This window comes from Palaemon carinicauda, chromosome 16 (assembly GCF_036898095.1).
Source record: "Palaemon carinicauda isolate YSFRI2023 chromosome 16, ASM3689809v2, whole genome shotgun sequence".
Lineage (NCBI taxonomy): Eukaryota > Metazoa > Arthropoda > Malacostraca > Decapoda > Palaemonidae > Palaemon > Palaemon carinicauda.
This window is the reverse complement of record NC_090740.1, coordinates 16949131-16976538: the sequence shown is the minus strand read 5'-3', so window position 1 is coordinate 16976538 and position 27408 is coordinate 16949131. Positions and strand designations below refer to the sequence as shown.

At 43.7% G+C, this 27408-nt stretch overlaps 1 protein-coding gene across 2 annotated transcripts in view; it reads right to left on the bottom strand.

The window, feature by feature from the left end:
• Nucleotides 1–22131, bottom strand: part of caly (ubiquitin carboxyl-terminal hydrolase calypso) — a 128927-nt gene extending 106796 nt beyond the window's left edge. For both annotated transcript variants that reach the window (XM_068389622.1, XM_068389623.1), the window contains exons 1-2: nucleotides 21983–22131; nucleotides 3797–3911 (exon numbers count right to left, since the gene is read on the bottom strand). In XM_068389622.1, coding sequence (XP_068245723.1) covers nucleotides 3797–3911; nucleotides 21983–22052 — 185 coding nt within the window. In that variant the 5' untranslated portion in view covers nucleotides 22053–22131. The remainder of the gene's footprint in view (nucleotides 1–3796; nucleotides 3912–21982) is intronic.
• Between the last annotated feature and the right edge of the window lie 5277 nt (nucleotides 22132–27408).

Here is a 27408-nt window from a genome sequence, read left to right as displayed (position 1 = left end):
AAATTTACATAGAGGAGTAACATTACCAATTCTCGAACAAGTGCTAAAAGCTCCTCTTCTTGCTAACTTGCACAAAATAACAGATAACTTTGGAGCTAAGAAATCTGCTGTCTTTATAAAAAACAAAGGAAAAATACCATTTGGGTCTACACCTCCATAAGCATCAAGGTCCACCAACAGAGCTTTAATCTCACGAGATCGAAAAGCTAAACTAGTTAGTTTAGCCGCAGGAAAACAGGAATGAGGAAGTTCAAGTTTTTCATTACTCTGTTTACTGTCAAAAACATCAGCCAAATGGTAATGGTTCGTAGGGTGGGCCTTTTAAGGACCGCAAGACGCGAACCACATTCCAAGAAGGAGGTCTTATCTCCGACTGGGGGCAAGTGATCTCATAAATCTGTATGAGGAGAGAAAGCTCAAGTGAAGAGGAAAGGTTTACTTCTTTCAGTCTAAAGGCTAAGCTTAAGGCTGAGCGATAGCCTTTCACCTCCAAGACCAAGAGGAGTGGTATCAAGGGGAGAGATACCCCTTCCAAGGTAGCAACCACAGAAGACAGTCCAATTTGCCTGGTAAACCGAGGCCGAAGATTTCCGTAGGCATCCAGACATCCTTCTCGCAACTCATTACAAAAGGCTTCTCTGAAAGAGATGCTGGATAGTCTTGAGACAGAACTGCATTGTGGAAGATGTTCACATGTGGTTGTTTGAGTAGATCTTATCGTGGAGGGAGTTCTCTCAGAAGATCTACTAAGAGTTGCAGAAGGTCAGAAAACCATTCTGCATGGGGACACAGAAGGGCTACGGGAGTCATCAATAGACTGTTGGATACTCTGGTCTTGTTGAGTACCTTTCTCATTAGACATAACAGGGAAAAAGCGTACACATCTATGTTGTCCCACCGTTGTTGGAAAGCATCGTGCCATAAAGTTTGAAGGTCCAGGACTGGAGAGCAGTATAGTGGGAGCCTGAACTTCAAGGACGTTGCAAGCAGATCTACAGTCGGCAACACCCCACAAAGTCAGAACTTAGTTGGCTATCAGTGGATTCAAAGATCACTTGGAACCCACTATCTCATTCACTTTGCTCAAGTTTTCTGCGAGCACATTCCTTTTGCCTGAAATGAAGCAAGCTGATAAGGACACCGAATGCTCTTCTGTCCATCTTAGCATTTCCATTGCAAGATGTCATAGGGGCTGCAAAAAGGTACCGCCTTGTTTGTTTGCGTATGCCACTACCGTAGTGTTGTCGCTCATCAACACTACGGAGTTGCCCGCCAGCAACTGTTGGAACTACTGGAGCGCCAGGAAGGTTACTCTCATCAATAAGAGATTTATAGCATCAAGTCAGGAGGAGGGACAAGAAGATCCAGCTCTTTGAGGAGGTTTTCATTCAACAACACCATTGAAGATCCACTACTTGATCCTGTCCCATAGGTACTAAGGTGTCTGGGGAGCCGGAGTGCTAGTTTCATACGGATTTGAGTCGCCACCACAGACATCGTATTCTGAGGTGATCGTTGGGAACAAGACAGGTCAGGGATGTGAGATAGCCTAGGAGGTACAAGCATCTTCCGATCTGAGAAAGAGACTTGCCACTGCCTTCAGCCTGCGTACTCTGTCATCTGATGGAAAGACTTTTTTGAGATTGGTGTCTACAAACATACCCAGGTAAACCAGTCTCTGTGAGGGAAGCAGTGATGACTTCTTAAGAAGCCTGTCTTGGTGTTGAGGAAAGGTCATCATGGAGTCTGCTAGAATCAGCCAAACGTCGAGGTACCTTAAGTGACGAATGCCGTTCTTGTAAGCCCAAGATGACACTAGTGCGAACACTCTCGTGCAGACCTGAGGTGCTGTCAAGAGGCCGAAGCACAGGACCTAGAACTGGTAATGTCTGTTCTCATGTATGAATCTTAGATACTTCAGTGAAGATGGATAGATTGGAATCTATAAGTATGCGTCTTGGAGATCCAGTGTGCACATGAAGTCCATTGGTCTTACTGCTTGAATGACCGTGTACAAACTTGTTCACAGCCTAGAGATCGATGACTGGTATCCAGCCTCCAGACACCTTTTTCACAAGAGAGAGTAGACTGTAGAAGCCTGGAAACCCATTGAGGACCTCTTGGAGAGTGCCCTTTTGCAATATGGTCTGGACATCGGCCAGGAGGACCAGCTCCTTTACGGATCCCTTCGTATAGGAGCTCGATGGAATTATATCCCGAGTCAGTGGAGGGATTGTATGAACGGGACACAATACCCTACACCAATCACAGCGATCGTCCAGAAGACTGGTGAGAGGATTGCCCCCTCTTCCACTCTTCTTACCCCTGAAAGATTTGGGACCTTTCTGGGCTCTAGCCGGAAAAGAGAACGATTAGTCGCAGGGGCAGGATTCACTGCAGGCGAGCGTTGAAGACGTGGGCTGGAGTGTCGCCTGTGGTAAGAAAGAGAATGTGGATCGTCAAGAGACGAGGTCTGAAGATGACGAGGAGACTCATCGTCAGCAGGAGGCCGTCGGATGGGCGAGCGGGAGCGCTGACCACAGTACCGCATGGAAGGACCAGGTGAGGCCAAGAGTTGAACCTCACAAACAGATAAAGCGTCAATTGCGGGCGAAAAACCTCTCCGCGCCCCAAGCTGAAGGAGCTAAAGTAAACCTTCCTTAGAAGGAGGGTCAGTCCCTCCCAAGGACAGCTACATCTACAAAACATTTGAAAGTGAGATGAAGGTGCTCCTCTAGGGGACGCAACAACACCCCCGGAACCCCGAGGTAGCCATGGGGTTGAACGGTGTGCGCTCCTACTTGATCGCCCACCCGAAGGAGGATGGGCTAGATGCAGCATCAGAGGGAGGTTGAGTGTCCGGGAAAAGGAAGTCCGAGGTCTCCTCAACCCTGAGGAAGACCCCGGGAGTGAGAGATCCCTCTTGGACTTCTTCTTACGATGCCCAAACCTCTCCCACTGGGAGGCAGGCCACTCCCTACACTCGTCGCAGGGCCAACCTTGCTCGCAGCGATGTCCCTACAGGTTGGCCACAGTGAGTGCGGATAGGTGTCAACCAATGACATGAAGGTGCCGCAGGACCAGGGAAGGTACGCATGGGAGCGTCAAAGGAAAAACAGCCACCTGAAAAGAGAAAGATGTTGCAGTAAACAATAGTCTCAATGGCCAAGCCTTAAGGAGGAGAGAGCAGACACGTCTGATCTCTACCAGCCAAAAGAAAAAAGTGACGTAATTCACTGATGTGTGAGTGGATATAGGTGGCTGAGTAACCCCCAGCCACCCCCTACCATCCCCACTATAGTGGTTGTGTATGGTTACAACCTTGCATTAAAAATCTTAATGGCTAACCTTCTAGCTTCACCGAAAGATAATCCCTAATAAATAGTGTATGGTTAGTTAGTGAAAGAACAATTAACAAATAAGATAAAATATTTCAAGAACAGTAGCAACATTAAACTAAATCTTTCATATATAAACTATAAAAACTTCAAAAAACGATAGGAAGCGAAATAAGAGAGAAAAGTATGCCCGAGTGTATGCTCAAGCAAGAGAACTCTAACCCAAGATAGTGGAAGACCTTGGTATAGAGGCTATGACACTACCCAACACTAGAGAACAATGGTTTAATTTTGGAGTATTCTTCTTTGAGGAGCTGCTAACTGAAGGATGGGCAGGTCTTTCCCTATACCACCTATCAGTAGCTAACTACCTCAATGGGTGTTCGAGCTTAAACTGAAGTAATACTCTTACTTAAAGTCCAAAGGTTATAATCTGCATACAATTAACTAAGACTTACCTGAATAAGAATATAAATCCATAAACTTTGCCTTCAAAGGATTTCTGAAGATCATAAATTTCCTCAACTTGTACTCCCCGCACTCCCATATCCTCCAGCAGCAGTGTGAAGAGCCCTGAAAGTTAAGTGTGGTTCACAAAATGGGGCAAATTCAATAATGAAATATCCACTACTCTATATCTTTTTCAAAAAAGGCAAAATATAACTATACAAAGCTGAGTCCTTTAATAAGAGAATAATTTTGGCTTTGTTGGACATGTAAAATTTAGAAGTAATTTGTATTTTTACTAACTATACCAACCTGAATTCTTTACTAAGGATATGCAGTATGTTTTCAACATAGCTGGAACTAGCAATAAACATCTGCATAAGATGCTAATGACCCTCAGCTAGATAGCAGAGGAATAGACCGACCACCCTACCCACACACTCATTGAGTGAGATTCCCCATTTTTTATTGCAGCTAGGACTTCATGGGGGAATAGGCAATGGCAGGACATGTATGAGTTAAGAACTCAGGTTTGTGTAGTTAGGTAAAATATAAATTACAGTACAGTACTTCCAAATCTGTCACTTGTTCCAATACAAATACCAATCTTCCATTCTTTTCTATGGAGACTCACCCTTAGGGGGGTGGAAGGCCAAACTCCAACTAGCTGGAAACTTGACCTGGGATACACCGCTGAGCTTGGTAAAGTGTGAGAAGAGTATCCTGACAACTTGTGAAACTCTCAGCCTGACAGCACTGTAGAGTCTGACAGCCTGGACAATCATGGTGAATAAGTGGAAAAACAAGCACTGTGACTTTATCAGGTCAGTGCAATGAGTTATACTTCACACCTTCAAACCTAGACATTATCCGACTCCCACTCGCAGGGAGATTGCGGACATAACAATATACAGTATATGATATATTTCAGACCACCTGCAGTTGGAGATAGGCCAGCTTACAGTACCCCCGACGCTGTGCTCCATGAGAGGGGAAGATGAAATAAGAAAAGGCCAGTTATTCTGTCCATTCATCCCAGACTAATACCAGGTTACATCGGCCCTTGACCAACTGCTACTAATCCTATAAGGGAGCTAAGGTAGCTAAACCACTTGTTGAGCAGCCACTACAGGACTCTGAGAAAAGGTACAAGTATCTACATTCGTGTGGGTTAAGTCTTGCAGGTAATGGGCGGTAAAGGATATTTGCTTTGCCAAACGTCTGCTTGAAATACCTGCGCCACAGAGAAGTTTCTTTTAAACACTATGGACATGCGTACACCCTTAACATCATGAGCTATGGGTTTTCTACTCTGAAGAGAAGAGTCAGAATTTAAGACACAGTCGTTGACTTGCCGGATGCAAAAGGAAATCGTGTTCTTTGTGACATTCCTCTCAACCCTGACCGTATTCACAAGCAGACACTTGATCTGTGCGCACCTCAGAGCTCTCACATGTCATAGTAACAGCTAAACAGGATCATCAGTTACATTTCAAAGACTTCAAATCTGGAAAGGCCCAAACCTAGAGTTTGCTACAGCCAGATTCCGAGTATTAGCAGTCAGGGATGACGCTGTTATTTGCCCCCATCCCCTTGAATACCGGTAGGTGAGGTCATAGGATATACCATGCAACTCGCTGACCCTCTTGGCAGAGGCAAGGGCGAGAAGGAAAACTTTTTTATGAGTCCAGTCACGATCTGATGCCTGACTCAGCACTTTGTAAGGAGCAACTTTCAGAGAGCATAGTAGGGTACTTTCAATTACGTTCCAGAGAGGTGGTCTAACTTCCGACTGGGGACAATTTTGAAACTCCATACGATTAAAACAATTCCGTCAAGGAGGAAATCTCTATTCCATTCAGTCTTAAGATAAGGCTCAAGGTTGAGCAATAACCTTTCACTGCCAAGACTGAGCAGAATTTTTCCTCCCTGAGGTACAGCCAGACCTCCCAATCTGCTGGGGTTAGGTAACACAAAATTTGAGGGACTAATAATAGTTTAGCTACTATTGACTTCCAAGTGGTTGGCTTTGAAGGTGAGGACAATTGATTTGGGGTAACTTGGCTTGGAAGGAGAGGACAATTGATTTTGAGCAACTTGACTTGGCCAAAGTTGTGGTTGTGGACACAGTCAAACCAGTCCCACTAACATCAAAATAACGTGATGGAGAGTTCTGGGACTTGTCTCGAGAACAGGAGAGCAGTGCCGAGGACCAATGAGGGTATGACGCAAGCCTGGCTCGTGGGAATGAGCTAGAGAATGATAAAAGGGATTCTCCAATAAGGCTGCTTCTGTATGCAGGAAAATGGTAGTCTCGACTCTAGGGCTCCACGTAGAGAAACAAGGGAAGACTCTCAACACTTGTAAAGGAGATACGTCCAACAGCAATAAGTTGTTCCTGACATAAACAACCATATATGGCTCACCACTTAAAACACTAGTAGGAGGAGAGGGAGACCTTTGCATTTCAGAATAATCAGATACCAAGGATACCGGGACTAGATCCACCTCAGGAAGTGCAGCGGCCCTAGCCAAAGGATCAGTCACAAGCACCAACTTGGGATCATCTGCTCAATCTCATTACTAAGTGATAATACATCAAGAAAATTAAGATTGACAAAACTTACATTATGGACATCATCCTGTGTCAGGAATCTCAGAGGACAATGGGCACGAAAGAAGAGGGTGGGGGATAACTTTCAGAGCAGAAACCATTGCTAGAAGAAGATGAGGAAGGAGAACAATCTCTCTTAGCTTGTTTCTTGCGTCGAGAACAATATCTCTCCCACCGGGAGGATAGTCACTCCCTACAGCACTGACATGGAAATACCACGGAACATCTTTGTCACGGCATGAGGGGCAACCAAGATGCGGGTCAACTTCAACTCTACATATGAAGGTGCCACAGAGGAGCCCTTCATGGGCAGGGCATGAACGTATGACACTACAAAAACTAGCCATAATACAACAGACTTTACTCATAAAATGTTATTTTCATTAGTAAAATAAATTTTTGAATATACTTACCCGATAATCATGTAGCTGTCAACTCTGTTGCCCGACAGAATTCTACGGAAGGGATACGCCAGCGATCGCTATACAAGAGGGGGGTGTACTCACTAGCGGCACCTGTGGCCAGGTACTGCAGTACTTCTTGTTGACACCACTTCAATTTTTCCTCGGTCCACTGGTTCTATGGGGAGGAAGGGTGGGTCAATTAAATCATGATTATCGGGTAAGTATATTCAAAAATTTATTTTACTAATGAAAATAACATTTTTCAATATTAAACTTACCCGATAATCATGTAGCTGATTCACACCCAGGGAGGTGGGTGAAAACCAGTGTACATGTATATCAAGAAGCTAAGTATCCCGTATTTCATATTATCAGTTATTCAAAATAACAATGAAATTACAAGTACCTGGTAAGGAAGTCGACTTGAGCCATTACTCTGCCTTAAATAAGTTCGTCTTCCTTACTGAGCGCAGCGTTCCTCTTAGGAGGCTGAACAACTCTAAGGTGCTGAAGTATCAAGGGCTGCAACCCATACTAAAGGACCTCATCACAACCTTTAACCTCGGCGCTTCTCAAGAAAGAATTGACCACCCGCCAAATCAACAAGGATGTGGAAGGCTTCTTAGCCGACCGTACAACCCATAAAAAGTATTCAAGAGAAAGGTTAAAAGGTTATGGGATTATGGGAATGTAGTGGCTGAGCCCTCGCCTACTACTGCATTCGTTGCTACGAATGGTCCCAGGGTGTAGCAGTACTCGTAAAGAGACTGGACATCTTTGAGATAGAATGATGCGAACACTGACTTGCTTCTCCAATAGGTTGCATCCATAACACTCTGCAGAGAATGGCTCTGTTTGAAGGCCACTGAAGTAGCCACAGCTCCCACTTCATGTGTCCTTACCTTCAGCAAAGCAAGGTCTTCTTCCTTCAGATGAGAATGTGCTTCCCTAATCAGAAGCCTGAATAGTAAGAAACTGAGTTCTTAGAACTTGGAAAAGAAGGTTTCTTGATAGCACACCATAAGGCTTCTGATTGTCCTCGTAAAGGTTAAGACCTTTTTAGATAGTACCTAAGAGCTCTAACTGGGCAAAGTACTCTCTCCAGTTCATTCCCCACCAAGTTGGACAGGCTTGGGATCTCGAACGACTTAGGCCACGGACGTGAAGGAAGCTCGTTTAGTAAAAACCGAGCTGCAAGGAACATGTAGCCGTTTCAGATGTGAAAACAATGATCCTGCTGAAGGCGTGGATCTCACTTACTCTTTTAGCTGTTGTCAAGCACACGAGGAAAAGAGTTTTTAATGTGAGGTCCTAAAAAGAGGCTGATTGGAGAGGTTCAAATCTTGATGACATAAGGAACCTTAGGACCACGTCTAGATTCCAGCCTGGAGTGGACAACCGACGTTCCTTTGAGGTCTCAAAAGACCTAGGGAGGTCCTGTAGATCTTTGTTGGTGGAAAGATCCAAGCCTCTGTGGCGGAAAACCGCTGCCAACATACTTCTGTAACCCTTGATCGTAGGAGCTGAAAGGGATCTTACTTTCCTTAGATATAACAGGAAGTCAGCAATCTGGGTTACAGTGGTACTGGTTGAGGAAACTGCATTGGTCTGTACCAGCTACGGAAGACTTCCCCTTGAGACTGATAGATTCTGAGAGTGGATGTTCTCCTTGCTTTGGCAATCGCTCTGGCTGCCTCCTTCGAAAAGCCCCTAGCTCTTGAGAGTCTTTCGAAAGTCTGAAGGCAGTCAGACGAAGAGCGTGGAGGTTTGGGTGTACCTTCTTTACGTGAGGTAGACGTAGAAGGTTCACTCCTAGAGGAAGAGTCCTGGGAATGTCGACCAGCCATTGCAGTACCTCTAAGAACCATTCTCTCGCGGGCCAGAGCGGAGCCAACCAACGTCAGCCGTGTCCCTTTGCGAGAGGAGAACTTCTGAAGTACCCTGTTGACAATCTTGAACGGCGGGAATGCATACAGGTCGAGATGGAACCAATCCAGCAGAAAAGCATCCACGTGAACTGCTGCTGGGTCTGGAATCGGAGAACAATACAACAGGAGTCTCTAGGTTATCGAGGTAGCGAACAGATCTATGGTTGGCTGACCCCACAGGGCCCAAAGTCTGCTGCAAACATTATTGTGAAGGGTCCACTCTGTGGGGATGACCTGACCCTTCCGGCTGAGGTGATCTGCCATGACATTCATACCGCCCTGAATGAACCTCGTTACCAGCGTGAGCTTTCGATCTTTAGACCAGATGAGGAGGTCCCTTGCGATCTAGAACAACTTCACGAAAGAGTCCCTCCCTGCTTGAAGATGTAAGCCAGGGCTGTGGTGTTGTCAGAGTCCACCTCCACCACTTTGTTAAGCTGGAGGGACTTGAAGTTTATCAAGGCCAGAAGAACCGCCAACAACTCCTTGCAATTGATGTGAAGTGTCCTTTGCTCCTGATTCCAAGTTCCCGAGCATTCCTGTCCGTCCAAAGTCGCACCCCAGCCCGTGTCTGATGTGTCCGAGAGGAGACGGCGGTCGGGTTTCTGAACAGCCAAAGGTAGACTTCCTTGAGAAGAAAGCTGTTCTTACACCACGCGAGAGAAGACCTCCTCTCTTCGGAAACAGGAACTGAGACCGTCTCTAGCGTCATGTCCTTTATCCAGTGAGCAGCTAGATGATACTGAAGGGGGGGAGGTGGAGTCTACCTAACACGATGAACAGGGCCAGTGATGAAAGTGTCCCTGTTAGACTCATCCACTACCTGACTGAGCATCGGTTCCTTCTCAGCATGCTCTGGATGCATTCTAGGGCTTGGAAGATCCTTGGGGCCGACGGAAAAGCCCGAAAAGCTCGACTCTGAAGATCCATACCCAGGGAGACAATGGTCTGGGATGGGATGAGCTGAGACTCCTCAAAATTGACCAGGAGGCCCAGTTCCTTGGTCAGATCCATAGTCCATCTGAGAATCTCCAGACAGCGACGACTTGTGGGAGCTCTTAAAAGCCAGTCGTCTGACGGAGCCGGACACAAGATCATGGTACTGCTGCACAGTCTGTGAACTGTCAACCATGGGGAAGCGAGGAAGTACAGTGACAACCCGAAGCTGTCTAGACTGTCTGGGTCGTACAGACAACTCCTTATCGGGTTGCTGAGGTTGCCGCACTGCGTCACAACAAGTCACTTCTGCTGGTTGTTGAACGTCTTCCCAGTGACACACTGACTCCGTAAACAAAAAATCCTTTAACAAGGACTAAGCTTGGACTGCATGTCTTGCAACACAGCTCAAGGTCTATGGGAGCAGGTGTGGTAACAGACGGGGTTAGTGACTGAAGTGCAACCATTACCTTCCCTGGAAGCATGTTATGCTTAAATAAAAGTCCATAGGAGGCTACGCAGCTAAAGGCTCCTCTCCAAATGACAGAGTCCTCAAGGGAATATCAGAAGGAGGGAGAAAAGCACTTTCTCATCTACAGGGACCATATCCGAGAAAAGCTAAGTTCTCTCAGTGAGGGTTTCAATGGTGCAAAAGCAGCAGACTAGAAGGCAACGTTATGAAACTGCTTGACAGTCTAGTGAGTTGGCAACAACCAAAGATGTGTGACTGAGAAGCATGCGGTAAGGTATGCAGAGCATGTTGTATGCAGAGCATGCTGTATGCAGAGCATGCTGAATGCAGAGCATGCTGTATGCAGAGCATGTTGTATGCAGAGCATGCTGAATGCAGAGCATGCTGTATGCAGAGCATGTTGTATGCAGAGCATGCTGTATGCAGAGCATGCTGTATGCAGAGCATGTTGTATGCAGAGCATGCTGAATGCAGAGCATGCTGTATGCAGAGCATGTTGTATGCAGAGCATGCTGTATGCAGAGCATGCTGTATGCAGAGCATGCTGTATGTAGAGCATGCTGTAAGGTAAGCAGAGCGTGTTGCATGGCGTGTAACATTTCTCAGAAATTCCATGACCAGTGCTAGAGTGAGTAATATCGCATTACCGTCCATTGAAAGTGCACGTGCCGAGGGAATTGATTTAGACTGTTTTGTTGATGAATTTGATAGCCGGCATGATAATCGTAGAATTAAGCTACACTAAATGTACTATAATCTACTTCACCTCAGGAAAGGGAAACTCGCCCTGTTGGCAACACTGCATTACTTCATGCATGCTTGCATGAGGTTTTAATATCAACATAATATTTACCTTACATTCATAACTCATGATTCATTTTTGTTTTGAAGATATTTTTGCCATATTTTGCGATATTGTTAAAAATATATTGCAAGGAATACATATATATTTTTATATAAGTAATACAAATAACCTCCATTATCATAATGTTTGTGTAGGCATACATGTATATGATTACAAATGCAAGTTATGAAAGTAATGAGGTGTTATTTCCAAGTTGAATGGGAAGAGGCTCAAGTTGAGGAGAAAGTGGCAGATGCATGCGTTGAGGTGGCTGACTCATAGCATGAGGTTGCTGCCTCAAGAGTTGCGCTTGCTGTAAGGGTTGCGGATGCGCAGTAGCAGGTTCCTGAGGAACGAGTTAAGGTTCCTGAGGTGTGAGCTGCGAGAGTTGCGGTAGCGGCTGCGCAGAACGCAGTTCTTGTCTCGCGAGTTGAGGTTCCTGAGGTGCTAGCCTAAGCTGCAGCGAGTGCTGAGGTGGCTGCCTCATTGATGGAAGAGGTTGTCGTACCTCAACAGATTGTTGCCTCGCTGGTGGAACCACAAGCGGAAGCGGAGGAAGTAAGGCATAAGATTCCTGCTCCCATTGCTGAGGTTGCCTTAAGGAAGGCGGAGGTTGCTGCACACCGCTGGTAACTGGCAACTCAGTACGCGGTAAGGTATCCTGAGGAACCTCAACATCGTACGCCTGGCAGACTGGACTGCGGTGAGGCGGAGCGATCGCAGGAGGAGGTGTAACCTTCTCAGCCTGACACTCACGCATTAAGACCGCAAGCTGTGACTGCATGGACTGCAGCAAAGTCATCTTGGGGTCGGCAGACGCTAAGGTCTGCTGAGGCAAAGCCTTAACAGAAGATGAGGTCTGTTGCGGCATCACCTTACCTCTCTTAGGAGGTGTGCAGTCACCTGATGACTGCGGAGAGTCAGAGCTAACCCAATGACTGCATCCGGGTTGTTGAACTCTAGAGGTCTGGACTTTACGTTTAAGAGGTCTTGAGACCTGAGTCCAGCGTTATCTCCCCGAAATTTCTTCTGCAGACGAGTAAAATAAGGGCTCAATCGTCTGCGGGTGGGAGTGACGGTCTCTGTAAGACACGCCCGCAACCACCGAGGATACTTCTGTGCGCCGATCAAGGCCTGCCGAACCCTTTTGCCCTTCGACATTGCTTCTCCCCTGGGCTTGGGAGCTTGCAAGAGGTCCCGGACTGGGAGGACGACTGGCACGCAAGAAGTACCCTCACGCACAACACTGACACACTTTGCGCTAATCACTTATCACTTTTGAATTTCTGTTTGCACTTATTTCACTGAACTCGAAACTTTAAGTGGTTTGTACCTGAAACACGCAATTCTATCCTTCTTTAAAAGTTAGTAATTGCGAAAACAGAATTACAATGTAACAGAAAAATCTAATGAAAGATAAATAATTCAGTGGCTGGAAAGAGACTAAACACTAGATCAAATAAACTACGTTTAAAATCTCTCACCGCATAAAGCTTGAGAACAAGAATAAACTCTAGAAACGTTTACCTTCTTCCCCTAAAGAGACTAGGGAGAAGAGCAAAAACGATAACAACGTTACTCGCTTGAACGAAACGTTTATCCAGCTCTCTCTCCCTCCGTCTCTATCTCTCTCTCTCTCTCTCTCTAGACTTAGAACCTGAGAGAAGAGCCCAATCATATATACTCGTTAAAACATATTATTGTTAAAGGAAAAAAACTGAAAGATTTCCCAAATAAAAAGTTCCTTTATTAGAATTAAAACCATTAAGCTAAGAAAGAATGAACAAAACGTTATAAACGGTTTACTCTTACTGCAACGTGACACCGTGAAAATTCTCTCTCTATCGAAACGATAGAGCGCAAGTTGAACGTTCTGAACGTCAACAACTGCAGAGACAAAACAAAACGTTAGTTCAACTTTGAAACAGTACAAGACTATCAAAGAAATTCTTTCAAAAACATTAAAATAGCATAATATGTTAACAGGTAAAACCGAAATGACGGGCTCAATGTTAATTAACTTCGGTACAAGAAAAGACCGCCTACTATTAGGAAAAGTCGAATATAAACAAATATGTTATTTTCATTAGTAAAATAAATTTTTGAATATACTTACCCGATAATCATGTAGCTGTCAACTCCGTTGCCCGACAGAATTCTACGGGAGGGATACGCCAGCTATCACTATACTAGAAGGGGGTGTACTCACCAGCGCCACCTGTGGCCAGGTACTGCAGTACTTCTTGTTGACACCACCTCACTTTTTCCTCGGTCCACTGGTTCTCTATGGGGAGGAAGGGCGGGTCAATTAAATCATGATTATCGGGTAAGTATATTCAAAAATTTATTTTACTAATGAAAATAACATTTTTCAATATTAAACTTACCCGATAATCATGTAGCTGATTCACACCCAGGGGGGTGGGTGAAAACCAGTGTACATGACTAAAGGATAGCTAAGTATCCCGTATTTCATATAATCAGTTATTTCAGAATAACAATGAAATAATAAGTACCTGGTAAGGAAGTCGACTTGAACCGTTACTCTGCCTTTATTAAGTTCGTCTTCCTTACTGAGCGCAGCGTTCCTCTTAGGAGGCTGAATCAACTCTAAGGTGCTAAAGTATATAGGGCTGCAACCCCTACTAAAGGACCTCTACACAACCTCTAACCCAGGCGCTTCTCAAGAATGAATTGACCACCCGCCAAATCAAAAGGATGCGGAAGGCTTCTTAGCCTACCGTAACAACCATAAAAACAACAATAAAAGCATTCAAGAGAAAGGTTAAAAAAGGTTATGGGATTAAGGGAATGTAGTGGCTGAGCCCTCACCTACTACTGCACTCGCTGCTACGAATGGTCCCAGGGTGTAGCAGTTCTCGTAAAGAGACTGGACATCTTTAAGATAAAATGATGCAAACACTGACTTGCTCCTCCAATAAGTTGCATCCATTATGCTCTGCAGAGAACGGTTCTTATTAAAGGCCATCGAAGTGGCTACGGCTCTCACTTCGTGGGTCCTTACCTTCAGCAAAGCAAGGTCTTCCTCCTTCATATGAGAATGGGCTTCTCTAATCAGAAGCCTTATATAATACGAAAGTCCGTTCTTGGACATGGGCATCGAAGGTTTCTTGATTGCACACCATAAGGCTTCTGACTGTCCTCGTATAGGTTTTGACCTATTAAGATAATATTTCAGAGCTCTGACAGGGCAAAGAACTCTTTCTAGCTCGTTACCTACCATGTTGGAAAGGCTAGAAATTTCAAACGATCTAGGCCAAGGACGTGAAGGAAGTTCATTCTTAGCTAAAAATCCGAGCTGTAAAGAACATGTTGCAGATTCGGATGTGAACCCAATGTTCTTGCTGAAGGCATGAACCTCACTGACTCTTTTAGCTGTTGCAAGGCAGACGAGGAAAAGAGTCTTGAGGGTAAGGTCCTTGAAGGAAGCTGACTGGAGAGGTTCGAACCTAGGCGACATAAGGAACCTTAAGACTACGTCTAGATTCCAGCCTGGAGTGGGTAAACGACGTTCTTTAGCAGTCTCAAAAGACTTAAGGATGTCTTGAAGGTCCTTGTTGGAAGAAAGGTCCAAACCTCTGTGGCGGAGAACTGAAGCCAACATACTCCTGTACCCTTTAATCGTAGGAGCCGAAAGGGATCTCTCATTCCTTAGATGTAATAGGAAGTCAGCTATTTGGGTTACAGAGGTATTGGTGGATGAAACTGCATTGGCTCTACACCAGCTCCGGAAGACTTCCCACTTGGATTGGTAGACTCTACGAGTGGATACCCTCCTTGCTCTGGCAATCGCACTGGCTGCCTCCTTCGAAAAGCCTCTAGCTCTAGCGAATCTTTCGACAGTCTGAAGGCAGTCAGCCGAAGAGCGTGGAGGTTTGGGTGCAACTTGTCTACGTGAGGTTGACGTAGAAGGTCCACTCTTAGAGGAAGAGTCCTGGGGATGTCGACCAGCCATTGTAGTACCTCTGTGAACCATTCTCTTGCAGGCCAAAGGGGAGCAACCAGCGTCAGCCTTGTCCCTTCGTGCGAGATGAACTTTTGAATGACTCTGTTGATGATCTTGAACGGTGGGAATGCGTAAAGGTCGAGATGGGACCAATTCAGCAGAAAAGCATCCACATGAACTGCTGCTGGGTCTGGAACTGGGGAACAGTACAAAGGAAGTCTCTCGGTCATGGAGGTGGCAAACAGATCTATTGTAGGCTGACCCCACAAGGTCCAAATTCTGTTGCACACGCTCTTGTGAAGGGTCCATTCCGTGGGGATGACCTGATCTTTTCTGCTTAGGCGATCTGCTGAGACGTTCATGTTGCCCTGAATGAACCTCGTTACTAGGGTGAGGTTTAGACTTCTTGACCAAATGAGGAGGTCCCTTGCGATCTCGTACAGGTTCCTCGAATGGGTCCCTCCCTGCTTGGAGATGTAAGCTAAGGCTGTGGTGTTGTCGGAGTTCACCTCCACCACCTTGCCTAGCAGGAGAGACTTGAAGTTCAATAGGGCCAAATGAACTGCCAGGAGCTCCTTGCAGTTGATGTGGAGCGTTACCTGTTCCTTGTTCCACGTTCCCGAGCATTCCTGTCCGTTCAAGGTCGCGCCCCAGCCCGAGTCTGATGCATCCGAGAAGAGATGAAGATTGGGGGTCTGAATCGCTAACGATAGGCCCTCTTTGAGAAGGAGGTTGGTCTTCCACCACAAGAGAGTGGTCTTCATCTCTTTGGTGACCGGGATAGAGACTGCTTCGAGCGTCAAATCCTTGTCCCAATGAGCTGCTAGATGGAATTGAAGAGGGCGGAGGTGGAGTCTCCCTAACTCGACGAACAGGGCTAACGATGACAGGGTCCCTGTGAGACTCATCCACTGTCTCACCGAGCAACTGCTCCTCTTCAGCATGCTCAGGATGCAATCTAGGGCTTGGCTTATCCTTGGGGCCGATGGAAAAGCCCGAAAATCCTGACTCCGAATCTCCATTCCCAGGTAAACAATGGATTGGGAGGGAATGAGCTGGGACTTTTCGAAGTTGACTAACAGACCCAGTTCCTTGATCAAGTCCAAAGTCCAGTTGAGACTCTCCAGACAGCGACGACTCGTGGAGGCTCTCAACAGCCAGTCGTCTAAGTAAAGGGAGGCTCTGATGTCGGATAAGTGGAGGAATTTTGCAATATTCCTCATCAGAAGCGTAAACACCATAGGAGCTGTGCTTAGGCCAAAACACAGGGCTTGGAATTGGTACACAACCTTTCCAAAAACGAATCTCAGGAAAGGTTGGGAGTCTGGATGAATAGGAACGTGAAAGTATGCGTCTTTCAGATCCAACGAGACCATCCAGTCCTCCTGCCTGACCGCTGCTAGGACCGACTTCGTCGTCTCCATAGTGAACGTCTGCTTGGTGACATAAGCATTGAGCGCGCTGACGTCCAGCACCGGTCTCCAACCTCCTGTCTTCTTGGCCACCAGAAAGAGACGGTTGTAGAAGCCCGGGGATTGATGGTCCCGGACTATAACCACTGCCTTCTTCTGTAACAGGAGCGACACCTCCTGGTGCAACGCTAGCCTCTTGTCCTTTTCCTTGTAGTTGGGAGAGAGGTTGATGGGAGAAGTGGTCAGAGGGGGTTTGCGGCAGAATGGTATCCTGTAACCCTCCCTCAGCCACCTGACAGACTGGGCGTCTGCACCTCTCTTTTCCCAAGCTTGCCAGAAGATCTTGAGTCTGGCTCCTAGTGCTGTCTGGAGAGGAGGAGAGTCAGTGTTTGCCTTGAGAAGTCTTGGAACCTTTCCTAGACTTGCTCCTGGAAGAGTCTGGACGGGAGCTTCCTCGGCTGGGGGCTCTACCACGAAAGGGCGGAATAAACCTCGTAGCAGGCGTATCAGCAACTGGGGTGCGGTAAGTCCTGGGGACTGAGGGAGCAACCTTAGTCTTACGAGCTGAAGAGGCCACAAGATCATGAGTGTCTTTCTGAATCATTGCCGCAGACAAGTCCTTGATAAGTTCTTCGGGAAACAAGAACTTAGAAAGCGGAGCGAAAAGGAGTTGAGACCTTTGACAAGGTGTGATGCTGGAAGAAAGGAAGGTACAAAGTTGCTCCCTTTTCTTAAGAACTCCTGACACAAAAATTGAAGCAAGCTCGCCAGATCCATCCCTAATAGCTTTATCCATGCAGGACATTAAAAGCATGGCCGAGTCTTTGTCCGCCGGGGAGGTCTTCTTGCTAAGGGCCCCCAGGCACCAGTCTAGAAAATTGAACATCTCAAAGGCACGAAATACACCCTTTAGTAAGTGGTCTAGATCGGAGAAGGTCCAGCAAACCTTAGAGCGCCTCATTGCTGTTCTACGAGGAGAGTCGACCAAACTCGAGAAGTCAGCCTGGGCAGAGGCAGGTACTCCCAAGCCTGGTTCCTCTCCTGTGGCATACCATACGCCCGCTTTAGAAGTGAGCTTAGTCGGTGGGAACATAAAGGAAGTCTTCCCTAGTTGCTGCTTAGACTGCAACCACTCCCCTAAAATTCTTAAAGCTCTCTTAGAGGACCTTGCAAAGACGAGCTTAGTATATGTTGACTTGACAGGCTGCTTGCCCAGCGAAAACTCAGATGGCGGAGAGCGGGGGGTAGCAGAGACAAAATGGTCCGGGTATACCTCTCTGAAAAGAGCCAGGACCTTACGAAAGTCAATAGGTGGAGGAGAAGACTTGGATTCTTCCACGTCTGATGAGGGATCCAGGTGCGCAGCTTCCTCATCAGAAACCTCATCACCAGAGTGTAGCGAAGTGAGAGGTAATGGAACAGTGGTATGCTGAACAGCAGAATCTGAACAAGCGGGTGCAACAACGCTTGTGGTTTCATCCTCAAGTCTCTGTTGATGAGATAAAACCTGAGGTTCAGGCTGCAAAGGCTGGTCAAGGCGCATGGGTTGAGGAGGCTGACTCCTGGCATGAGTGTCTTGACTCAAGAGTTGCGCTTGCTGTAAGGGTTGCGGATGCGCAGTAGCAGGTTCCTGAGGAACGAGTTGAGGTTCCTGAGGTGTGAGCTGCGAGAGTTGAGGTAGCGGCTGCGCAGAACGCAGTTCTTGTCTCGCGAGTTGAGGTTCCTGAGGCGCAAGGCTAAGGTGTTGAGGCTCTCGCCTTGAGGAGGGTTGAGGTCGCTGCAGCGAGTGCTGAGGTGGCTGCCTCATGGATGGAAGAGGTTGTCGTACCTCAACAGATTGTTGCCTCGCTGGTGGAACCGCAAGCGGAAGCGGAGGAAGAAAGGCATAAGCTTCCTGCTCCCATTGCTGAGGTTGCCTTAAGGAAGGCGGAGGTAGCTGCACACCGCTGGAAACTGGCAACTCAGTACGCAGTAAGGTATCCTGAGGAGCCTCAACTTCGTACGCCTGGCAGACTGGACTGCGGTTAGGCGGAGCGAACGTAGGAGGAGGCGTAACCTTCTCAGCCTGACACTCACGCATTAAGACTGCAAGCTGTGACTGCATGGACTGCAGCACAGTCAACTTGGGGTCGACAGACGCTAAGGTCTGCTGAGGCAAAGCCTTAACAGAAGATGAGGTCTGTTGCGGCATCACCTTACCCCTCTTAGGAGGAGTGCAGTCACCTGATGACTGCGGAGAGTCAGAGCTAATCCAATGACTGCAACCAGGTTGAGCTCTTGAGGTCTGGACTTTGCGTTTGAGAGGTCTTGAGACCTGAGTCCAGCGTTTTCTCCCTGACAATTCTTCAGCAGACGAGTAAAAGACGGGCTCAATCGTCTGCGGGTGGGAGTGACGGTCTTTGTAAGACACGCCCGCAACCACCGAGGATACTTCTGTGCGCCGATCAAGGCCTGCCGAACCCTTTTGCCCTTCGACATTGCTTCTCCCCTGGGCTTGGGAGTTTGCAAGAGGTCCCGGACTGGGAGGACGACTGGCACGCACAGAAGTACCCTCACGCACCACACTGACACTGACACTAGCACTTGGCACTGCACTGACACTAGCACTTGTCACAGCACTGGCACTATTACCTCCCACTGCACTTTTGACCTTAAGTTCCTTGACTTCGGCCATAAGAGACTTATGATCACTAACCACCGATTCCACTTTGTCACCTAAAGCCTGAATGGCACGCAAAACAACAGACATATCAGGTTGAGGGCAAATAGTAGGTTCGGGGGTAGCCACTACAGGGGGAGGAAAAGGTAGGGGATCATGAGGTGAGGAAAAAAGTGAAGAGCGAGAAGAACTCCTCCTAACTCTCTCTCTCTCTAACTTGGTTGAATATTTCAAGAATCGGACAAATTCAAGTTACGAAAGTCCGGCGCATTCCTCACATCGATCTTCCAACTGACAGGGTCTTTCCCTACAGTCAGAACAAGCGGTGTGAGGATCTACCGAGGCCTTCGGAATACGCCTATTACAAGACCTACATCGTCTATGGGGTGGGGCTTGTGAAATGTCAGACATCTTGAATCAAAGAGTAGCCAAGGGGGATTCCAAATCAAGCAAAAAGATCGTTAACCATTAATCAGAACTAAATAAAAGCTATCTAAGCTAATATAGAAGTTTTCCAGTATAGCGACAGCCGAAATCTGAGAGAAATACTTCACCAAAAGCCGTGAACAATACTCCAAGATCATAAGCGTATCCCATGAATGTCTTGCCGGAAGCACGACAGAGGAAAAAGTGAGGTGGTGTCAACAAGAAGTACTGCAGTACCTGGCCACAGGTGGCGCTGGTGAGTACACCCCCTTCTAGTATAGTGATAGCTGGCGTATCCCTCCCGTAGAATTCTGTCGGGCAACGGAGTTGACAGCTACATGATTATCGGGTAAGTTTAATATTGAAAAATAAAAATTAATTTTAATAATTTTATAATAAAAGGAAGTTAATCGAAGAGGCCTATAAAAGGCGGAGAGATATAAAATAAATCTATAACTTTTGTTAAGCAAAATTAAGAAAGAGAGTCTATACTCTCTTAGACACCAACACTTCCGTCTAAGGGAAGGGTCGGCCATTTAAAGGTGAAAGAGAGTTCATACTCTCTTCGTCACCATAATTAATCAAATTAATTCCAAAAGCTAGCTAAGCTAATAATAGAACTTCCTGAATAGCGAAAGCTGAAATCTTAGAGCAATACTTCACCAAAAACCGTGAACAAGACTCCAAAATTATAAGCGTATCCATGAACGTCTTGCCGGAAGCACGACAGAGGAAAAATTGAAGTGGTGTCAACAAGAAGTACTGCAGTACCTGGCCACAGGTGGCGCTTGTGAGTACACCCCCCTCTTGTATAGCGATCGCTGGCGTATCCCTTCCGTAGAATTCTGTCGGGCAACAGAGTTGACAGCTACATGATTATCGGGTAAGTTTAATATTGAAAAATAATGAAAGCACCGCTAGTGACAGTAATAAAGAAAAAAGCATACAGCACTAAGCACTATAAGGGCATCACATGTGGAATTAAAGTCGTGATCGTCAAACAGGGGAGTGACTGCTTCCTTTTAGCACAACGGCCAGAAGATAAATGGCATAAGCCATTCACGCAGCATATAGCGCCCTTTACAGTAGCGTTGCCTAGCAACCTATTATGATGCAATCAATCCATTTCCTTCTTTTATTGTCTAGTTGTAGAAAACGAAACTGGGAGTAAACCACTTAAATGATTCAGAAGTTTGTATCCACATATAAATAAACATTGATATCAAATTCAGTTTCGATACAGTTCATGAGGATTATAAGTTTCACGCAATGTTTATTGAAGGACTTTATACTTAAATGCAATAATGAAAGTTAAGGAGAAATGTTCCTCAGTTTTTTTTATAAAAGGAATATTTATTAAAAAAAAAGCTGAGGTATATTAACCAGCTAATTTCATCGGACATTGATTTTTTTATGTAATTAGTCAAATTTTGATCAAACAAAATATCCCTGATGATATTTTCATTGCTTATAGCACTACTTATGAATTCAACTGGATCAGATTGAAAAAAAGGCACATACTGCACTGTACACTAAATGGTTTGTTTTCATGACTATGATGGTAATCAAGTGGATAATCAAAACAATATACAAATTCATAACAAATGAAGAAAATAAATTATAGCAGAATCAAGATTTGGTAATGTTTAACACTACATCAAAAAGACGACACTATTAAAACAATGTTATGTGATACAAAGATATAATTACCTGGATCTCAGTATATACCAGACATTTCTGAACATTTAAGAGTACCAGTAAATAGTACACATAAGAATTTTAAGGAAAAATATTTCTGACAAGTAACTTGAAACGTACTAAATGGAAAATTCAAACGTCCTGATTGGTCAGAATTATGGCGAATATGTTATTCACCAATAATAATCTGATTCATTAATGGCATTGATGGCCACCCATATGACTTTTAACTCATAACTCATGTAATATATGTGACATATTTGTATATGTATATATACAGTATATTATTCTCACAATATCAATATGGAAAACAAACATTTTTGTACCTGTTTATCAATCTAAGTGTACAGTATATACAAAATAATATTGTTGAACACTTTTTCGGGCCTGCTGTTCTTTACAGGACATTTTTGTCATTTATATCTCAAGCCTGTGTTTGCTTACCACCCGGCTTCACTCCAGAGACGGTAACACTGCACAACATTTCTTAAATAGTAAAACTAGCTTCCTGTTATCGTGTTTCAGACTAAAATAAACAACAACTTCCCCATAATTAAATCGATTTGACAAGTACTAGTTATGGCTCCCCCAACGCACTACATTCACCGGTCTACCCACCCAGTCCCTACTACATCAGCTTTGGGTTTGTCAGAATGTAGTAGGAACAATTGTAGCTAATAATAAACTTACATTTATAGACAGAAAAAAAATTTTTGGGCCTATAACTTAGTTTTTCACAATGCCGAAGCTTTAGAATAATAGATGAAAGGGCGATGCTACTCGCTTCGTTGTGTTAATAAGAAAAAGTACTCTTTAACATCATATAAATATATTAACCTGGATCACTTTCCAGCTCCAGCCATCCATCTGCAAGGTTATTTATGTCCACGGGCATTGATATCAGCATCAAACTAAATTAAAATGTACATAACACGAAAAGTTTTGAAATGTTTGGCCTTTGTTTACGCCATCGGTGTCTTCTGACTCTTCTTCTTCTTCTGTACACTAAATGAGATGTCATGTCACCCACTCTTCCAATTTAAAAGCGAATTTCAGGGGAAAATATGAAGATAATTTGTGTAACCTGTGCAAAGATGAAGATACTACCGAACATTTATTTCTATGCCCAAAATTAGGACAGCTAATGAATTTAGGCATAATTTTAGGTACGCTGAAAATCCTAGCAGGGATCTGGCTGCATTTATAGGTAGAGCAATGCGTATGAAAGAAGAATTTAAGAAGTCCAAACTGACCACAATAAGTTACCAAAACTGATGATAGCAAGGTGTTATTCTATCTAATTTCAAGGGAGAATGGGATAAAAGTAAAGATTGAGAATATAATTACTGTAATAATTTATTGAAGGCACAGGTAATCTAAGCTTGATAACAATAATAAGAATAAGCTTAGAAGCTTTGCACCTATCTACAAAGTGATAAAGTGCCCGCAAAGTTATTTTGCGGAGTGAGCATTAAGGAACCAGGGAACCAGGACTCTTCCAGGTTGTTCCAGGTTCCTCTTGATTGCCTTTCCGTGGCTATCTGAGATTATATTAAATTCTCGTTCTTTAGGCCTACAGTTAACAATAAATATGACTACTGATCTGTATTTGAAGTCATTTTACTGATCCTATCTCTAACACAATGATTGTTTGGTATTGTATTGTAACAATCCTTAAGTAATTATTATTATTATTATTATTATTATTATTATTATTATTATTATTATTATTATTATTATTATTATTATTATTATTATCACTATTATCATTATTATTATTATTATTATTATTATTATTATTATTATTATTATTATTATTATTATTATTATTATTATTATTATTATTACTTGCGTTGGTGTTATCGTCATCCAATTATCATCTGTATTCATTTGTAATATCGGAATACCACAAGCTTAACAACTCCAAAAGGAAAGAAAACCATTGCTAGAAAAGATATGCAAAAGTAAAAAACTACGCTATACCAAAGAAGACCAGATCAAACAATTATGCCTACGGAATCAAGAGATGATCAGAGAGCACGTTTCTACATTGAACTTCTGTAATTCCAGTAGTTAAGCAACGCAATAGGAAGATCATAACATAATTATGTCAAAATTGAAACAACGCCCCCAGAAAAATGTGTTGTGCTGTCCTATTTCGCCGAAGGAAATGCAATAGGCCTATAGGTCAGTTTTAAAATCAACGTCTACTTTAACGTGGCCCATTGAATGAAAAGGATAATACTGTATGAGTTTTATTATAACACATTCAATAGGCCTAAAGTTAATCGAACGATTTATCCTCATAACTATTTCGATATGAGGAAAATGAAATTCATTATATGTAGTAGGTTGGCCTAGGCACCAGCCACCCGTTGAGATACTACCGCTAGAGAGTAATTGGGCCTGGCTGGCCAGACAGTACTACATTGGATCCCTTCCTCTGGTTACGGCTCATTTTGATTTTGCCTACATATACACAGAATAGTCTGATCTATTTTTATCACCTTCTTCTCTGTCCTCATACAAGTTACAACACTGAGATTAACAAAAAATTCTTCTTCGATCAAGTGGTTAACTATTGCAATGTAATTGTTCAGTGGCTACTTTCCTGTTGGTAAGGGTAGAAGAGACTCTTTAGCTATGGTAAGCAGCTCTTCTGGGAGGACACTCCAAAATCAAATCATTGTTCTCTGGTTTTGGGTAATGACCTCAATTTTGAGGTGCACTGCCTCTAGCATTAGAGGCTCTTTGACCTTTCTTTTTAGGTGCCTTATTTATAGCATTATGGGCTTCTAGACCTCGATTTTGAGGTGCATTACTTCTAGCATTGAATGCTCTTTGACCTCTCTTTTTAGGTGCCTTATTTATAGCATTAGGGGCTTTTCAACCTTTATTTTTAGGTACCTTATATAAAGCATTAGATGCTTTTTTACCTTGATTTTGAGGTGCATTACTTCTAGCATTAAATGCTTTTTTGCCTTTATTTTTAGGGGCCTTATATATAGCATTAGGGCTTCTAGACCTTGATTTTGAGGTGCATTACTTCTAGCATTAAAGGCTCTTTGACTCCTCTTTTTAGGTGCCTTATTTATAGCATTAAGACTTCTAGACCTTGATTTTGAGGTGCATTACTTCTAGCATTGAATACTCTTTACCCTCGCTTTTTAGGTGCCTTATATATAGCAATAGGACTTCTAGACCTTGATTTTGAGGTGCATTACTTCTAGCATTGAATACTCTTTACCCTCGCTTTTTAGGTGCCTTATTTATAGCATTAGGGGCTTCTAGACCTCGATTTTGAGGTGCATTACTTCTAGCATTGAATGCTCTTTGACCTCGCTTTTTAGGTGCCTTATTTATAGCATTAAGGGCTTCTAGACCTTGATTTTGGGGTGCATTACTTCTAGCATTGAATGTTCTTTGACCTAGCTTTTTAGGTGCCTTATTTATAGCATTAGGGGCTTCTAGACCTCAATTTTGAGGTGCATTACTTCTAGCATTGAATGCTCTTTGACCTCGCTTTTTAGGTGCCTTATTTATAGCATTAGGGGCTTCTAGACCTCGATTTTGAGGTGCATTACTTCTAGCATTAGAGGCTCTTTGACATCTAATTTTAGGTGCCTTGTTTATAGCATTAGGGGCTTCTAGACCTCTATTTTGAGGTGCATTACTTCTAGCACTAGAGGCTCTTTGACCTCTATCTTTAGGTGCCTTATTTATAGCACTAGGGGCTTCTTGACCTCGATTTTAAGGTGCATTACTTCTAGCATTAGGAGCTCTTTGACCTTTCTTTTTAGGTGCCTTATTTATAGCATTAGGGTCTTTTTGACCTTGATTTTGAGGTTCATTACTTGTAGCATTAGAGACTCTTTGGCCTCTCTTTTTAGGTGTCTTATTTATAGCATTAGGGCTTTTTGACCTCAATTTTGAGGTGCATTACTTCTAGCATTAAATGCTATTTGACCTCGCTTTTTAGGTGCCTTATTTATAGCATTAGGGGCTTCTAGACCTCGATTTTGAGGTGCATTACTTCTAGCATTGAATTCTCTTTGACCTCGCTTTTTAGGTGCCTTATTTATAGCATTAGGGGCTTCTAGACCTCAATTTTGAGGTGCATTACTTCTAGCATTGAATTCTCTTTGACCTCGCTTTTTAGGTGCCTTATCTATAGCATTAGGGGCTTCTAGACCTCGATTTTGAGGTGCTTTACTTCTAGCATTGAATTCTCTTTAACCTCGCTTTTTAGGTGCCTTATTTATAGCATTAGGGGCTTCTAGACCTCGATTTTGAGGTGCATTACTTCTAGCATTGAATTCTCTTTGACCTCGCTTTTTAGGTGCCTTATTTATAGCATTAGGGGCTTCTAGACCTCGATTTTGAGGTGCATTACTTCTAGCATTGAATGCTCTTTGACTCCGCTTCTTAGGTGCCTTATTTATAGCATTAGGCTCTTCTAGACCTCGATTTTGAGGTGCATTACTTCTAGCATTGAATTCTCTTTGACCTCGCTTTTTAGGTGCCTTATTTATAGCATTAGGGGCTTCTAGACCTCAATTTTGAGGTGCATTACTTCTAGCATTGAATGCTCTTTGACTATTCTTTTTAGGTGCCTTATTTATAGCATTAGGGGCTTCTAGACCTCGATTTTGAGGTGCATTACTTCTAGCATTGAATTCTCTTTGACCTCGCTTTTTAGGTGCCTTATTTATAGCATTAGGGGCTTCTAGACCTCAATTTTGAGGTGCATTACTTCTAGCATTGAATGCTCTTTGACTATTCTTTTTAGGTGCCTTATTTATAGCATTAGGGGCTTCTAGACCTCGATTTTGAGGTGCATTACCTCTAGCATTGAATTCTCTTTGACCTCGCTTTTTAGGTGCCTTATTTATAGCATTAGGGGCTTCTAGACCTCAATTTTGAGGTGCATTACTTCTAGCATTGAATGCTCTTTGACTATTCTTTTTAGGTGCCTTATTTATAGCATTAGGGGCTTCTAGACCTCGATTTTGAGGTGCATTACTTCTAGCATTGAATGCTCTTTGACTATTCTTTTTAGGTGCCTTATTTATAGCATTAGGGGCTTCTAGACCTCGATTTTGAGGTGCATTACTTCTAGCATTGAATGCTCTTTGACCTCGCTTCTTAGATGCCTTATTTATAGCATTAGGGCTTTTTTACCTCGATTTTGATGTGCATTAGCCTACTTCTAGCATTAGAGGCTCTTTGACCTTTTATTTTAGGTGCCTTATTTAAAGCATTAGTGGCTTTTTCTTTACCTCTATTTTTATCTGCCTTATTTCTAGCATTAAGGTTTTTTTTTACCTCTATTTTGAGGTGCCTTATATCTAGCATTAAGGGTTTTTTTTACCTCTATTTTGAGGTGCCTTATTTCTTGCATTAGGGGCTTTTTTTATATCTATTTCAAGGTGACTTACCTCTAACATTAAAGGCTATTTTACGTGTTCGTTTAAAGGCTCTTCGTTGCTGTTCTCTTCTGTCTGTTCCCTTTTTCAAGATCTTTAGTTTTTCGGTTTCCTTTGATATTTCATCTTCCAGTTTCCTTAGTTCGTCAATTTCCTTTCAGATTTCATCGTATTCTCTCTTAGTTCGTCAGTTTCCTTTCAGATTTCATCGTATTCTTTCTTAATTCGTCAATTTCCTTTCAGATTTCATCGTATTCTCTCTTATTTTGTCAATTTCCTTTCAGATTTCATCGTATTCTCTCTTAGTTCGTCAGTATCCTTTCAGATTTCATCGTATTCTTTCTAAGTTCGTCAATTTCCTTTCAGATTTCATCGTATTCTTTCTTAGTTCGTCAGTTTCCTTCTAGAATTCAAGAGAGATTTCAGTGCCATGTGTCCTCAGTTAGTCAGATTCCTCAGAGAAATTAATGGCATCTATGTCTTTGTCCATTGGGGCGATGGGTAGAGACAGGAATGCAATAAATTTTCTCCGTATGCGTCATCACGCTAAAATAAACAACGAGCAACACAATATATTTACCAATACGATCTGGATATGTCCTTTCTTCAGTGTCGAAATTTGGGACTATCCTGTTGAAGAACAACACGTCGCTCACCGTTTAGTTGAACAATTTTGTCTCCGTCCTTATTGCCTTATTTCCAATAGTCTCCAATTATAGGAAATCGTTGTAAAAGTCCAAGCAAAGGATCATTCAAGGCGCGTACATTGTGTTCTTCAAAGCTCGACAACTTCTGCAGCAAGCACCAAAACCAGCTGTAGATGAAGGTATTCCGAAG